This window comes from Choloepus didactylus, chromosome 22, assembly GCF_015220235.1.
Source record: "Choloepus didactylus isolate mChoDid1 chromosome 22, mChoDid1.pri, whole genome shotgun sequence".
Taxonomy (NCBI): domain Eukaryota; kingdom Metazoa; phylum Chordata; class Mammalia; order Pilosa; family Megalonychidae; genus Choloepus; species Choloepus didactylus.
In genome coordinates, this window is record NC_051328.1 from 9,399,710 (window position 1) to 9,413,340 (window position 13,631).

The window sequence follows — 13,631 nt, forward strand, 5'->3', positions numbered from 1 at the left end:
TCATCAAAGCCAATAGTAGCCATAAGTGTATTCATTATATCACTCTCTATATTTTTGGTATTTTAAAAATATTTTATAATTTTAAGTGAGTAGATGGGAGGCGAGAGATGAGACAATGAATATAAATCATCGTTTCCTAATGTGTGTTCCTCCAAACACGAGGTCCATAGAATGTTAAGTGGTTTTAAGCAGAATAAAAGGAGTGGAGGGTGGGGTTCTCACGGTCAAGTAAGTATGGGAAACATTGAGTTAAATAAAATTGAATCTTTTTATGTAACCATCAGCAGTACTGAGGCATTGGGAAGGTTGGTACAGACTAATCCTTTGGAAATCTTGACTAAGAAGGGAAATAGTTACAAAGTGGCAACTAAAATGGGGTGTGGGTAAAGGGAGACATTTTATAAGGTTGAAGATACAGGAATAGGGGAGGTTGATTAACAGGGCAAGCGAGTTGCTTGTGGTTACAAGAGAGATGAAATATTAAAGATTTGCTGCTAGAGTTTCTTTTCAAGATGTCAGGATCACTATAATATTTATTTCTATGTTCCAGGAGAAGTAGGACCCTAGGTCGGAGATTCAATGTATTTACCAGTGTCTACTTACTGAATTTATGTATCAGTTAGTGTTGTTCCAGTTGCAAGAGACAGAAAACCCAACTGAAGTTGACTTAAGTAAAAAGAATTTATTGACTCATGTAATTGAAAAGTACATGGTTAAACTAGCTTTAGGAAGAGTTTGATCTCGGGATTAACCATATCCCTAGGACACATCTGTCTGCTCTATTTCTTCTTGGTTAGTTCCATTCTCAGGTTCCTCATGGCTCCTGGCAGCTTTTGACTCTTCTCTTGTGATTGCAAGGTGGTTACAGCTCCAGACTTCACATCTCCCAATGTGCCACAAATCCTATAAAAGAAGGGACACTTCTCTCCCTCTCAGAAGCTGAGCTTCTCACCATGCCTCCTTAGTTGGATTGAATCTCTCTGACCAGGAGATAAGGCATATGCTGATTGGCTTAAATTGATCAGGCCTCTGGCCCCACCTTCCCACCCTGAGTTGTGAAAATTTGCAAAAGTAAACCAAGAGTACTGTATACCAAGAGTGTGGAATGTTAAAAAAAAAAAAAAAAAAAGGAAACTACCATAACAGCATAACAGAACCCTTAGACTTTACCCAACATGATTTTAAATTTTTATTGTTGGATATTTAGGGTCCCAGATCTGACATCATGAATTAAATCCCTCCATTTGGAGCACCCAAGGAAGTGAAGGGTGTTGACAGCCGTCTTGGGGAATGTCAATGCTTAGTGAAGAAGTCATGCAATAAATCCTCTTTGGAAATAAACAAAAAGCAGTTTTTGAGAACCCAGCTTTCACCCAAGACCAGAACCTGTCAGCCAAGGCAGAAGTCATTAGCTGGATTTATATGTGCCCATATCCAACATTAAGTCAGAGGGAGATCTGCAAAGGGGATTTCTCTCTTCCGGAAACCCAGCAGAGGCAAGGGGAACACTTTCCGGGTAAAGTTTCAGAGAACCTAATGCATAAATCCCCTTAACAAACACTGGGATTTGGGTGTGTAACTCTTCCCTCTCAGCTTGGGTCCTGTGGAGACAAGTTGCCATAGCTGCTGTTGGGCCAACACAACAAACCGAGAAAGGAAAGGGTAGAATTTATGGTGAAAATATGGAAATTGCTTAAAATGGTCTTTTTCGTAACGTGGCACTATGCATATTTTTGCATTAAGGACCCTCAGTAGTCCCTGAGATGTTTTTAAAGACCCCATGAAAGCAGTGGCTTGCTCTTTGGCAGGTGTTGCCCCCTCTCTGCCATTTACAGCCTCACTGACCTTCATTTCTCCTCCAGAGTAGACTGTGCCATTAAACTGGCAGGATTCTCCCAAACCCTGTGGTAGGTTAGAATGGGAAAGTCTAAAGTCTCTCCATACCTGCCCTGCAGGGAATATCATTAATTTGCTAACTTTTCTGCTTCATAGGGAAAATTTTAAAGCCAACACACTTGGGTTTTTTTCTGGATTGACATTCTTTATTGTATAGGTGCCTTCAGCTTTGAGAAATGTATACAGTCTCTATCCAGACACGTGACATGATCATTCTTTGCTTGCTTGTTGCGACAGATGTTAAATCGGGGCAGATGGGGAGTCCCAAACAAAAGAATCCCACGTCAACCTGCCAAGGAAGAGAACAGGGTTGATCTTGTATGATGATAAATGGCTTGAGCTCTGTTAGAGCTTGGGTGGTGGATTTGGCTGCCATTCAACGGCCTCCATGGCTGGCTTTTATAGGGTTTTTCTTTTCTTGCTCCTGTTTAGTTGCAGACTTATTTTGACTGAGGATTTCCTTGTCACCTCATGTTGCCGTTTCAAGTTATTGCATTGAGAGAAACATAGGAGAAAGCAAACAAGCAAATATATTCCAACAGGTTACCCTACGTAGAAGTCATGCTCAAGTTTCAAAGAAATGAAGTGGCGTTAGGGTGGAGAATGGAGAATAGATACATTTATAAGGGGAAAAACCCCTCCTGGCTTTCTGGGCCTAAGTTGGATCCTGGATTGTGGATGTTTTTCTCTGTCACTGATGATTTCTGGGAGTGGAGAGATTCTGGTCCAACGGAAGTCGCCATGTAATTCTATGGAATCATGCTAACATTTCTATGATTATAAGTGACTGCAACAACAAAGAGAATAACTCTGCTCTAAGAACTGTTTCCACAGTGTCTCTAGGGGACAGGTTTGCTTTGGTCTACAGGTTCCCCAAAGGCAGACTATGTAAATTAAAGAAATAGAGCCAGTGACAAGAAACTCTGTGGTTTTATTTGATTTTTCCAAAAAACATGTCCATAAGCCTGCCTTAAACAGCACAATATTATTAAAGCATAGCACTAATCACCCATATATTGCATTTTAATTGATATAATGTGTGATGAATGGTAAAGTTAGAACCACTAGGTATACTTCTACCTTTGAGCTATTTCTTTGATTCATCAGAATTTCTAACAACGTAAAAATAGGAGTCAAGAAGCCTGTACTCGGAGGTGGGCTCTCCTCTATCCTTGGACCCCATTTTCCTCAGCTATGAAACAAGGAGTTTAAACTAGATAAGATCTAAAGGGCCCTCCACTTCTGAGTTTGACTATTCCAAGGCCTTTTCTAGTCTCCTGAATCTTAAAATTCATTGCTGAATTTTATGATCTTAAGTCTTCTTAGCATTCGAGTCCCTTCCTTTACAAGCTATGGCAAATTGAACTGTTGGCTAACCTTTGGATTTCTGGGACTGATTTCTGTGAATTGCATCAAACCTCCTTGTTACTAGGTTATGTTAAACTCGGGGAGGGGAGGGGTGGAGATATCAATAGCGCTTTACATAGCTCTTTCCCGATCTTTCCATTCTATGAGCATTAGTCTCAGAGTAAACGTGAGACAGGACTCAGGTGTCTGTGCATGCCTCCCAGGGAGTGAATAGCTTTTGGTTCTGTGTCATTCTACAGACAGGTAATTTGTTTTGCACAGCATGGCCCCTTAACTTACAGCAACTACTTCATTTAGTTGTTTAACTGAAGAAACACATCTATTCCAATAATGGAAGAAAACCTGGCTATATTGGACTCCTTAAAAAAATGGTACATTGGGTTACAAGACAGAAATACCTTGTGTTTGATTTAAGTGATTTTCACCTATCATTTTGACTTATGATTTTTGCCTTCTCTGCTGACTTTAAAACCTGTTATTCCTGCCCTTTCCCCTGCTCCCCAAACTTAAAGTAGGATTCATCTATAAACTCCATTACATTGCTGTGCTTTTTCTCTGCTTCCAGTTGGACTGTGAAATGACTTGGAAGGAGTTGGAAACGGGAAAGCATAGAAATCCAACCCATTGTAATTTTTAGTTTTTAAGACTACTGAACAAGCCTTTCCAAGACTCCTTCCTTCCCAGGGTCCTTTGGGAACTTGCCTTCCAACATCTGATCACCAGCTTGTGCTTTCAGAAAACATGTAAGCCACCAGCTTCATGCTGAGCCTCCAAATCCTGGTGGGCTCTGGCCTTAGAAAGGGCTCCCTTTGGGACAGTCAATTGGTGATGTGTCCCAAACACTTCAGGAAAGAGACAACACATTTCTACGTGAATATGTACTCTTTAACCACCTAAAAGCAGACAGATGGAAGGAGACTGGGAGAGGAACAGCAACAGGTGTCTTATAGTCTCTTTATTTGGTTATGAAGCTAAATGCATTTTTATTAAATTCTAAGCAAATATGTGTATTCCACTTGATCTCCTCGTCCTTATTTTCCACTTGGTGGCAGTTTCATAGAAGAGATGTCTACTTCTGTTGGTATCAGATTACCTTTTAGAATTCCAGAAGCACTTCAGGTCTTCAAAACTCTTAATAAGCAGTGATCTTTTACAATTATTTTTTAAAGCAGTCCCTTTGGAAAACAGTCTAAAAGTTCCTCAGAAGGTTAAACAATAGAATTACCATATGATCCAGCAGTTCCATTCCTGGTGTCTGAGGCCCCTAACTGATTACTGATTTATCCTATCTCTCCCCAACTCAAATGAAAGCTGCATGAGAACAGGGACTATGTCTGTCTTATCAACAGTTACATCCCCAGGGCCTGACTCAGTGCCTGGCACATGTGCACTCACTACATACGTGTTGGGTGAATTAACGAGCGTTACAGAATGGCCGTCTGTGTTGGGAATTGCGCAAAGCCTTTTACCTGGGTGCCTCAATTTCCTTTCTTTGAAATACTCCGAGATACAGGGAGGGCTGGGATGTTGCATGTTTGTTTGCCAGAGGGGAGCCAGAGACATGGAAAAAAACCTAATGGACCTCAAAATTGTGATCTGAGAGTTTGTAAAATACCGTTTAGGATTCAATGTACTCGCTCCGTTCAGTCTCTGAAACACTCTCCCCTTACATTTTTGTAATTATACATTGTACTTCTGTTAACTTAATTTTTCTTTCTTTTTTTTTTTTTTTTTTTGTATGTAACATCATTCTGGAAGCTCCTTGAAGGTAAGAAATGAGATTACTCCTTACTCAGTGCTCTTAACACATGTACAATGCCATGTCTTTCTTAGGCAGGCAATATACACTTGACTGTCAATTGTAAACTTGGCTATCAAGAGGCTGAATTTGATTTTAGAGAGCTTCATTCTGGGGACCTGACACCTTCATGCTTGCTTTATTATATGGAGTAATTCCTCTTTCTGTTAATCTCAGAGGTGTTATGGGCTGTTGAGAGGTTACCTGCCTAACACCTGCTAGGGAAGAGAGAAACCTGTGAGGAAAGCAGCCTGGACTTGTGTTCAGTTTCCACAGGAAGCAGGTGGGCTCACTTTGGCGAGCCCTCCCTCGAGTGGCTCTGGTGTGGGAAACCAGCTGTCCTGCCCTTTTGCACACAGCCATGTGCTGGGGCCTGGGGAAAGGGGAAATATTGAGAGATAGATGTTTTCCCCTTTCCAGAAATACCAGCCCAAGCTTCCTGCTGGTGACCCTTTATGGGATTCTGGGAAGAACTGAAGAGATAAATGGCACCGTTTCCTGGCTTTTTAAAATCTGGATATCAGGGGAGGCACTGGCTGCCCTGAGGAGTGGCTGGATCTTGAGGTCCTAAACATGGATATGTGGGAAGAAGAGAGGGTCTAGCTAACATCTGTTACTCTGTTTAAACAAATAAATGGATTTATTGACATAACTTATCACATGCCCTCACTGACATTTAATTAACTTGTAAGGATGCAGTAGAGAAATGAGGTTTTTGCTGATTTTCCTGGTGTTACATTTCCCTGGTCTATGTCTGCATGTAGAATTGTCTATATAGATGTTGTCTTAGGAAATACGATAGAAATAGTTCAGGTTTTAAAAAGGAGAACTCTAAGTCTTCTCCATACATATAACACCTGTAGTTGACAGCTTTGCCAAAAAAAAAAAAAAAAAAAAAATTATCTTGTCATTTTACATTTTATACTCTTTCTTTAAAAAGATGCGAGCCATCTCTTCAGTGCCATGTTTAACGTTCTTCCTCCCTAAGAATGAATGTAATTTTTGTGAGCAATTAAGCTATATTACTCTGAAACAGAGAATAATAGCCTCTGTATTTCAACCCCTCAGTTCTTGATGGGAAGAATAAGATGATCTGTATGATTTTTATGCCACCTTATGTTTGTATAACACTTCATGTTTTTCAGTGACTGTCCTCCCAAGTTTTTATTGAAACACAAAAGACATTGTACCAAACTGATTTTACTTTCTATTTGGGGTAATAATAGAGAATTATTGTTGCATTATAACTTTTAAAAAATAATTAAGAAGTAGGCTTGGAAACTATCTGATGATCTTAACTTAGCATGTTATATCGCTAGGGAAAAGACCCTATTAAAAATGTAGCAAGTAAAGCAGAGAATTTCCCATGTTTGGTTATTGTTTAGGTAGTACTATCTTCCAAAACAAATTTAAGTTGATGTTTGCTCATCATTACTCTGAGCTGAGCCACCCCATGGAATTTGGGTATAACTAGGGTATAACACCTATGTTAGGCAGCACGTATACTGAATTCAAAGCTTACATCCTTGAAAGGAGAGGACAGCTTCAAAATGGGTCATGTCGCACATACACATGTAAATTTTCCCATAGGCCCGATAACTCCTCTGTTGGTTTTAATAGTAGGCACTGACTCCAGTGTGATGACACTGTGTGGCCTGATGCAGGGGGAATTAGCCTTATATGGGATTGCTCCAGACAGTACCAGGTGTCTTGTCTTCACATCAAGGTAGACATAAAAGAAAGGACAATCTTCTTCCATCCCATTTTTCTAGTGGCCTTCACAGGACTTGGCTTAGTATTTTTATTATATATACTGTATGTGTGTGTGTAATTGTTATATTAATTATAATAGCTAGCTAACACGATCGTGTCCCAAGCATTGTGCCAATGTAATACTTTTATGATCTCATTTAATCCTCATTTAATTTTCATGAGAGCTTTTTGAGGAAGATGTTACCATTTTATGGATGAGAAGATCTGAAGAGAAAAGAAGTTAAGTAACATACTGAGCTTACCCAGCTAGCTCTCATTCATTCATTCATTATTCATGAAGCATTTATTGAACAATTACTGTATCTCAGCATTAACGATGCAAGGAAGAATCAAACAATCCCTGCCTTCCAAGAACACACAGGCTAGGGTCAAGAACTGGCCTGGAGCAGAATTTAGTAATGTCATTTCAAAGGTAAAGTAAGCCACATTGGAGAGTTTTATGATAGCTGCCTTAGGACCTTCTGGTCAGAAAAACATAATATATAAATGTAAGCATCAATGTAGTGGTGGGGGAAGTGCCCTGGAAAACTTTTTTTTTTTTTAAATGAATTTAGGATGACTCTTGGAAACTACTAATTCATCATTAAGCTCTTTGATGACACAGACCATTGCTCAAGAATTTCTTCCCAGAGTAGTTTTTAAATATCAAATAATTTTTAAGATGAGTAGTTCCAGACAGGGTTAAAGTTGGCTTCTGGGACACATAATGGGAAAGTAGCTGAACATGATTTCAAAGGGATTTTTTAGGAGAGAATTCCAATTACAGAGAAGTAATTTCCCTTTCTAGCTTACTAAGCTCTATTTCATACTAGCACACTTCAAGATCCATATTCCTTTCTCCCATATTTCAACATATTTTGAGTATGAAAATCTTATGTCAAAACTTAGCTGAAGCCTTCATCAGTCTTTGAAAGGCTAAGTAAGAATTCTGTTTCTAGGAATAAAAAGATTTGGATGAGAAAGATTCTCTGCTGTCTAGAGTTTCTTTTTTGATGGTAGCTCAAGCAGTCTTTAATCATATTTTTGTTGATTATTTATTAGTTTCCCTGGGAAATCAAAGATTTGGTAATGTAAAATATGTTTTCCTTAAGATATTTTATGAAACAGAACCCATAATAAAGAAATAATGTAAGATACATTTCATGTGCTTTTTATGGACTAATTGGGAATTAAAATACCTTTCTCCAGCCAGTGCCCCACAGGGAAATACTGAATGACCCAACTAGGCCAACTGTACCAACCACAGTTTCTGCCCAGACAAAACTCTCATGCCACTAGTAGATAAATAGAGTGCTTTGTTGGTAAATCAAAACTGTAGAGGACTAGAACTAATTTAAGTAAAGGATAGGCTCCAAGCCAGCTGTTTGGGTAAACCCACCCTGAATCAAACGGGGGACCAATGAAACTTAATATATGTGTGCTCCAGTCATCACCCCAGAGTATGTGCAGTGCAAGCCGGTGAGGCATGTCATTGTGCAAAGTGTGAAAGCAGACTCCCGTTCTCAACCATGCGGGCTGCCAGCCAATGGCAGCTTGGTCAATATTGGACTTGCTCTTGGGAAGCCAGATTTTGGCTAGTTTCCTGATGAAGGCTGAGGGAATTAGGAAATATGTTTACTTATCCAGATCGTCCTGATCAAGTAAAATCAAAAGGCGTTTGAAAAAAAAATCTGTTGAAGTAAACTACAAAAGAATATGATACATTTCCTCCCATTGAGGCCCCTATCATTTTAGGGATACAAGATGTACATATGTGAAAAATTAGAAACCTATTCAGAGTAATAAAGTAAGGCTGTATCACAGAGATAGCAGAGCATGGTGGCAAAGAGCAGGACTCTGGAGCCAGATAACCTGATTTCAAAACCCGCTCTACCACTTACTAACTGTGAGACCTGGAACAAGTTATCTACCCCTCCTCTGCTTGGATCCTCTGTCTGAAAAACAGAGATAATAGTAATCCCCTCCTCGGAGAGGCAACAGCAAGCATTATTTAAGTTAGTTTTGTTATTGTAGATCAGAAGTCAGAAGCTCAAATGCCTTCAAAGCCTGGGAGTACCACACAGTGATCACTGGCTACAGAGACACAGCCCCAGTGCTGGGAGACAATAAAAAGTAGTAGGGACAGCGGCAGATTGCTCTTCAATCACAGCCACTGCTCCACTCAGCCTAATGGGAACGTTGGTCCAGTGTTGCCAGATCTCCTGACACTTCAGAAGAAGCTGAAGATGGGGATTTTGTTGAAAATCTCCCAACTTTTAAATGTTACCAATTTCAAGTACTCTACAAGCCAATGGCTATAGGCCACCGGATAATGACCTCTTTGGTCATGTTGAAAGTGAAATTCATTTAATGCAGTGTATGGAAATCCATCTCATTAGCTAATTGTTACACTGTGAAACAGTGAATCATTTTGTTTTCAGAAATATTCATTGAGTTTCTACCATGTGTCAGCCCTTGTGCTGGTGATAAGGATATGGTAGAGAATAAGACAGCCAATCCCAGGAATCCCAACACTTACTTTACAAGGTTTGTGCAGCAAAAGCAAAATAGGTACTCAATAAATAGGGGGAAAAGGGTAGAGCGTTCCTTGGTCAAAGACAGTGGGGAAACATTTGGAGAAATGCTGGATTGCCAAATTCCTTTCTGATAGGAACTTCAGTTTCTTCTAATTTCTTCCTCACCCCGACATCCACAGACAAAGGTATCTCCAAAGGCTCAGACTTTATTTTCAGGGAGTCTAGCAACTTGAGTGTGGCAATGACCATCTTGCTGGTGCCCACCTCTTTGAGGAAAGGAACTATCATGCGTGTAGTATGCATAACACCAAGCCCAGAGTCATTACAGAGTGGGTGTTTAGTAAATAAATACACAGTGAAGGCTATGAGACTCCTTTTGTCACTGTGGTGGTTTAACTGAGTGGGACATGGCCCAGCAGAATATATTGCGGTTATTCAATAGATGAATCTGGACAAAGTAAATGGGTGTTTGGGGAGTACTATTTCTCATAACTTTTCTACAAGTTTAAAATGATTCCAAAATTTAAAAAAAATTGTCTTAATTCATCAAACTACAATCGTACATTGTGTAAACTGTACCTCAATAAAGTTGTTAAAACAGTGCAAGGATTGGCATGCTGAGAGCAAGAGAGAAAAATGGAGGAATGCTCATAAACACTTATGTCAAGAAAAGGGAATGAGAATTTACTGGGAAGAAGAACGAGTAAGCAACAAAATCAGCAAGTTAGGGTTTTCCCAAAGATCCGTGCCTGATATTGGTTCCTAGATGGTATCTCCTGAGAGCCCAGTTCCCAGGCTGCATTCCAGACTGGGTTGGCCCAGGCCTCCCACCAAGTCTTGTGCCAGTGGTGTTTGCCATCACCTTCCACCTTCACAAGTTGCAGGCTTCTCTACCACCACCCTGTCCCACCTGCCTCTTAAGATACACATCTGCCCTTTCTGCTTTGAATCCAGCACAGTAATCTCTGCTATCATGAGGCTTCCTAACGTGACTCACCCCACCCAACCACACTCCCCAGTGTTTGATGGCAAGACTCAACCTGACCCTCTTTGGACAGAGTAGAATTACTGTCAGAGTTGAGAGTTCAGCTGTAAAATGACTTTTCCCACACTCATAAGGGTGCATACCAATGGGAAACTTGGGTCTATTTTTGATTGTCAGTATGAGCTTTGTGCAGATCTTAAAAGATGGGGGGCATCGAGTTAATGTAGCAATTTTACTTAAACTTTGGTAGTTCTAATACGTCTTTTTGATTCTGGACAAAGTGCTAATGCATTGACTTTAATACAATGCGTAATTCCTTCCCTCTTAATGCTTCGCGTTTGTAAATCTTCAGTAAAATGTATGTGGGAAATCAATATGACATGCTCCAACTCAGTTGTAATAGTCAGGGGATGACCATCCTAGCCTTTAAAATTGGTCTTGATGCCGCAAATATTTTTGTAACCAGTCCGTCCCCACTCTCGTCCACTTCCTGATTTTTATGAAGGCAAGCGATTTAGGACAGGGAGAGTCACAGGATTTTAAACAACTTAATTCCTAGGTGTGTTTGGTATGGAAACAAAGATAACCCTGTTCAACAGTGAATTTGTGCCCCTGGGTGAACGGCCAGGTGTTCTTTCAACTGAACTGTGAGACTAATTTCTTCCTGGCCTCTGGAAACCAGCTGAAGCAGCGGGCCAGCTGGTATATCTTCAATCTTGCATACCAACATCTTTCTCTCATTCACAGATTTCCTTTATCCCCAGCACTTCCTCTGGTATGTGCATCCCTGACAGTAAGCAATATCTCTTACTGGGTTTGGACATTTTTAAATTGTACGTCTTGGGGGAGGGTGGGCGATTACATTAGAATATTTCCAGAGGGAACCTCACTTTAATCTCACCTACCTCTGACTCCTGTGCATCAGATCATTACATTCATAAGGTGATGACACTGAAGTGTCTCAGATAAAATAAAGTTCAATCGCATCCAATGGATGTAATATCCATAACTAGTAGTTTGAAACAACAAGAAGCTATGGAGATTTTTATCTATAGAAGAAATTTCTCTTGGAAGTCTTCCGATAACATTCGGTTGCAAAGCACAGCTCTTTCATATTAATTGACTCACTTTCAATGATTTGAGACATGTAGAGGCCCAGAGATTTACCTGGTGAGTCAGAGCAAAACTTGATCTTAGGAAGCAGGAGTCTATACCTGACAGTCTGGTGGTTCTCAGAACACCAGATCCTATCTGTTATTTATTTTCCCAAATAGCTATAACATAGAAGATTTTCCCTAAGAAAGGTATTTGAAAGTCACGAATAAATGATAGAGGATCCCTGGTGACTTGTCTACTTTCAGCCTGTATCCCCATTCACAGTTTTAGTGTGAGCTGTATCCTTTCTCACTCACAAGAATTTAAAGGGAAATGCATTTTCCTTTGCCAGTGTAATTCATGGGCTTTAGTTTTCAGGAACCTGCAGTGCTTTGGTTGCAGCTCTCTCCATCTGTTTTAGAGAGGAAACTTACAGAGCCACCCCAATGTGAGCTTGCATCATGAGAAAAATGGAGGAATACTCCTAAAGTCTTGCATGCATGAGAATTTTGGTTGGCTGAACCAAGTATTCACCCTCCTGGCCCAACTGGAGAAGGCCATTCCATTCTCATGTCATTTGCACAAGCCTAGCTTGCCTGAAGTCTGTGCTATAAAATGTACATGGATATTCAGGCATTTTTCTTAATGGAAGAGATGTCCTGGATATTTCAATTGCAGATTCCTTGAACTGGATTATTATCAGATATTTGCATACTAAAGAAACAGTTATGTTTTATTTAAAATATTAAATGTCAACATGATATCACCTCCAGGAGGAGCCTAGCAACCTTCACCTCCTAAGAGTATACATCACCTACACTGTTTATAGACAGAGCTGCTTGTCTGAAGCAGTTCTTTGCATTTAGTAACAGTTGCAGTACTTGAAGTACCACCTTCAGAAGCAATGTAGATCAATTTTCAAAAGTGAATCCCTTGTTAATAACTAATAAGAAAATAATAATGCTGTGCCAGTGACACAAAGGAAATGGGGCAAGAACAGAAATTTGAACCAACTTTAAAAAAAAAATTTACAAGCCAAAGACTATGGAAAAATTCAGCTTAACAAATATCATGAATAATGGCTACTAATGTTTATTGGCATAATGCTGTATGCCAAAGACTGTGCTACGCGTGCCATGCAGATTATTTCACATCATCCTCACAAAACTGCAGTAGTTTCCCAGCTACTAAGACAAATATCATACAATGGGTTGACTTAAACAATGGGAATTTATTGGCTCACAGTTTGAGGCTAGGAGAAGTCCCAAATGGAGGCAGCAGCAGCTCGTGCTTTCTCCCTGAAGCCTGTGGAGTTCTGGGGCTGCCTGCTGGTGGTCCTTGGGGTTCCTTGTCTTCTCTGTCATATAGTGATGTCCTGTCCTTTCTCTTTCAGCTTCTAGCTTCTCGTGGCTTCTTTTCTGTGTTCAGTTTCCTTTGCGCATAAGGATGTCAGCCATATTGGATTGAGGTCCTGTTTACAAATGGGTTCACACCCACAGGTTCAGGAGTTGGGACCTGAACGTGCCTGTTCTGGTTTGCTAATGCTGCCGTTTTGCAAAATACCGGAAATGAATTGGCTTTTATAAAGGGGGTTTATTTGGTTATGAAATTACAGTCTTAAGGCCATAAAGTATCCAAGGTAAGGCATCAACACTAGGGTGCCTTCACTGGACAGTAGCCATTGGCATCCGGAAGACCTCTGTTAGCTGGGAAGGCACGTGGCTGGCTTCAGCTTGCTCCCAGGTTGTGTTTTGAAATGGCGTTCTCCAAAATGTCTGCATCAGCTTCCATCGGCCATCTTCAAAATGTCTGTCTCAGCTGCAGCTTCTTTCCGAAATGTCACTCTCAGTTGCTCTCTGTGTTACTTTGGTTTGTCAGCTTTTTATATGGCTTCAGTGATTTAATTAAGACCCACCCTGCATGGGTGGGGTAACACCTCCATGGAAATTATCCAATCAAAGGTCTCACCCACAGTTGATTGAGTCACATCTCCATGGAAACAATCAATAGGTTCTAACCTAATCAGCACTAATACATGGGCCCCCACAAGATAGCATCAAAGAACATGGCATTTGGGGGACATAATACATCCATACTGGCACAATGCCTTTTGTGGGGGTCATGATTCAATCCCCAACAATCCCCATTTGTCAGGTGAGAAAGCTGAGGCTTTGAGACATAAAGCATCTTACGCAAGGCC

The 13,631-nt window shown here is 40.4% G+C and overlaps 1 protein-coding gene across 3 annotated transcripts in view; it reads left to right on the plus strand.

Moving 5' to 3' along the window:
- Positions 1-13,631, plus strand: part of FTO (FTO alpha-ketoglutarate dependent dioxygenase) — a 414,023-nt gene that overhangs the window by 303,656 nt on the left and 96,736 nt on the right. The window contains exon 9 of one of the 3 annotated variants that reach the window (XM_037815991.1): positions 5,023-5,032. The exons of the other annotated variants lie outside the window; for them this stretch is intronic. Coding sequence (XP_037671919.1) covers positions 5,023-5,032 — 10 coding nt within the window. The remainder of the gene's footprint in view (positions 1-5,022; positions 5,033-13,631) is intronic. 3 annotated transcript variants of the gene reach the window in all.